Source organism: Fusarium coffeatum (assembly GCF_003316985.1).
Source record: "Fusarium coffeatum strain FIESC_28 chromosome Unknown BRIP53273_contig_555, whole genome shotgun sequence".
NCBI classification, from domain to species: Eukaryota; Fungi; Ascomycota; class Sordariomycetes; order Hypocreales; family Nectriaceae; genus Fusarium; species Fusarium coffeatum.
The window spans coordinates 1-2,228 of NW_022158344.1; the positions used below are offsets into that span (position 1 = coordinate 1).

General features: G+C 45.8%; 1 protein-coding gene across 1 annotated transcript; it reads right to left on the reverse strand.

The window, feature by feature from the left end:
* Nucleotides 1-72: 72 nt before the first annotated feature.
* Nucleotides 73-1,803, reverse strand: FIESC28_11827 (uncharacterized protein; the record flags this gene model as incomplete). Its single annotated transcript, XM_031165928.1, has 6 exons — nt 73-505; nt 557-630; nt 812-1,151; nt 1,203-1,241; nt 1,291-1,418; nt 1,471-1,803. 6 exons carry the CDS (start codon nt 1,801-1,803, stop codon nt 73-75), a joined length of 1,347 nt encoding a protein of 448 aa, XP_031010013.1.
* Nucleotides 1,804-2,228: the final 425 nt, after the last annotated feature.

Here is a 2,228-nt window from a genome sequence, read left to right on the forward strand (position 1 = left end):
TATTCTCTGCGAGCTGTGGTCGCATGTGCTAGTATTGCTCGATTTTGATATTATATATCCCAAGATCTGTCACTACTGTGGGTGAAAGGCATCCTTCTTCTTCTCAATCAATCCATTACCCCAAGGATCCGTGTCGATAGGAACCAACGGTGTTTCGCATTTTGCTTTGAGCGCCGCCTGAGCCTCATCGCTTTCATATGGAACACAGTCGACACCAACATCGCCGTGCATCCCATCACAGATAACCACGGGCTCTCCACCGCATGGTGTTTTGACATCAAAGTCCTTGAGAGTAATGTTGGCGCAAACAGCATCGTCAGCTGACGAACAAGAAAGACGAGCTACAGCATTGCCATAAACACCAGATGTATAGCCTGTGAAGTTCTCGAAGTGTATGTTGGTGATTTGCATTCCTGAGGGATGAGCATTGCACTCTGAGGCTGATTTGTTGAAATAGCAAGAGTCGAGGAATATGCCGTAGTCCATACGTGCAACCCAAAAGTTCCTGGCTGGATGTTAATCATTGGATGTGACTAATTAAATCTGAAGTACTCACTTGAACGTTACGTTGTTGACAAAACCCGTGCCAGTTTCATTTCCGGCCCAAACTTTGATACGAGCACCAGAATACTGAAAGGGTCAGAATGTATAGCGAGTGACCCGGGGTTATGACATACATCTCCATTCATCATCCAAACGTTCTCAATATGCACATCGTGAACATTAGAGACTTCCCCCTTATATTGCCCAAGGGAGCCCATGGACTCTCCCAGTTAGTTTTGTCAGGCAGTCTCTTGCATATAGAACTTACCTGGCCGTGTGTACCGTTACAGTACATGGTGTTGACATAAAGATCAGAGCTGTTTGGCTTGGGAGAGAAACAATCATCATCAATATTGACCCATGTCCTTTCAATTCGCACAGTTGAAGTGTTCATTGTGTTCATAAAGTCGGTGTTCTTTGGGATAATGCTGCCATTGTTTGATAGGGCTGTCGCTACGATATCGGTGAATGAGATGTTCTTGGAGCTTACGATAAAATTGTTCCAGCAGGGTGAGTCTTTGAGATGAATGCCGGAAACATCAAGGTTGGTTGTGTTCTCTGCGTAGAACAAAATCGGACGGTAATACTTATTATCAGGATTTAGAATGCTAGTGGATAGTTAGTACAATGCCATCCATAGGGAATTTTGGTCAACTCACGAGCCTGTGCCGGCTTCAAACTCATTCCACCAGCGTTGTCTACCACTGTCAGCCATAATACACCTACGCTGGCCTGATATCAACTAACCCTTGCCCCTCGATGACGCCGTTACCATAGATCTTGATATCATGCCCTCCCCATTTCCAAAACATAATGGACTTTTGAAAGGGGTGATACCAAGCATTTTCCTGCCAATATGTAACGTTATCCGTAAACTATCTCCGTTAGGTCCCGAGACAGTATGCGATCCGAAAACGAATTACTGACCCGGATCTCGCCCTCCAGGTGAATGTGAATATCATTGAGTCCAGTCAAATCAAGGGCTTTTCCAATGACGAATGTCTGGCCATGTGGCAAGTACAAGGTGTTACCTCGGTCAGCCTGACGCACACCGCGCTCGAAATCCTTGGAAACATCATCTTGATGATCCCTCGACGCGCGGATCTTTATTATCTTGCGGTGCTCATGTTTGGGAGGCTTGTATGGGTGATTCTGTCGGAAATCTGAAACATCGCGAGGCACATCTTGCGGCAGAGACACAGCATCGATGGTGGCGATAGCAAACACCCCAAGAAAACTCAAGATTGGAAGATAACGCATTTTGAGTAGTATGAGATGTGGGATATGCATATCGGGACCGAGTTGCGTTGTCGAATATATATCATCGGTTAAAAGAGACTCGGTGTATCATTGCGAGTTTACCGACAACAATACGAGTATGCCCCCAATCCCCTGCCTCGTGCGATTTCATGATGCCAAGGCGGAAAAGGTGGTTGATCTACTGATGCAGGGAAAGCTAAATAAAGCCTATTGGTGGGATATTCTCTCGGCTGACGATCCGCTCAATCCGATCCAGATTAGCTGTTTATCCCAAGGGTCGGATAACTAATGGCAGTAACAACGGTTCTGTCAAAACTGACCTTTTCCGTAGTTAGAACTTAATATTTTGAGAAGCTGAGGCACTGCAACAGAAAACAAGAGCTGGACGAGATCCGGTATTCTATGCGAGCTGTGGTCGTATGTGC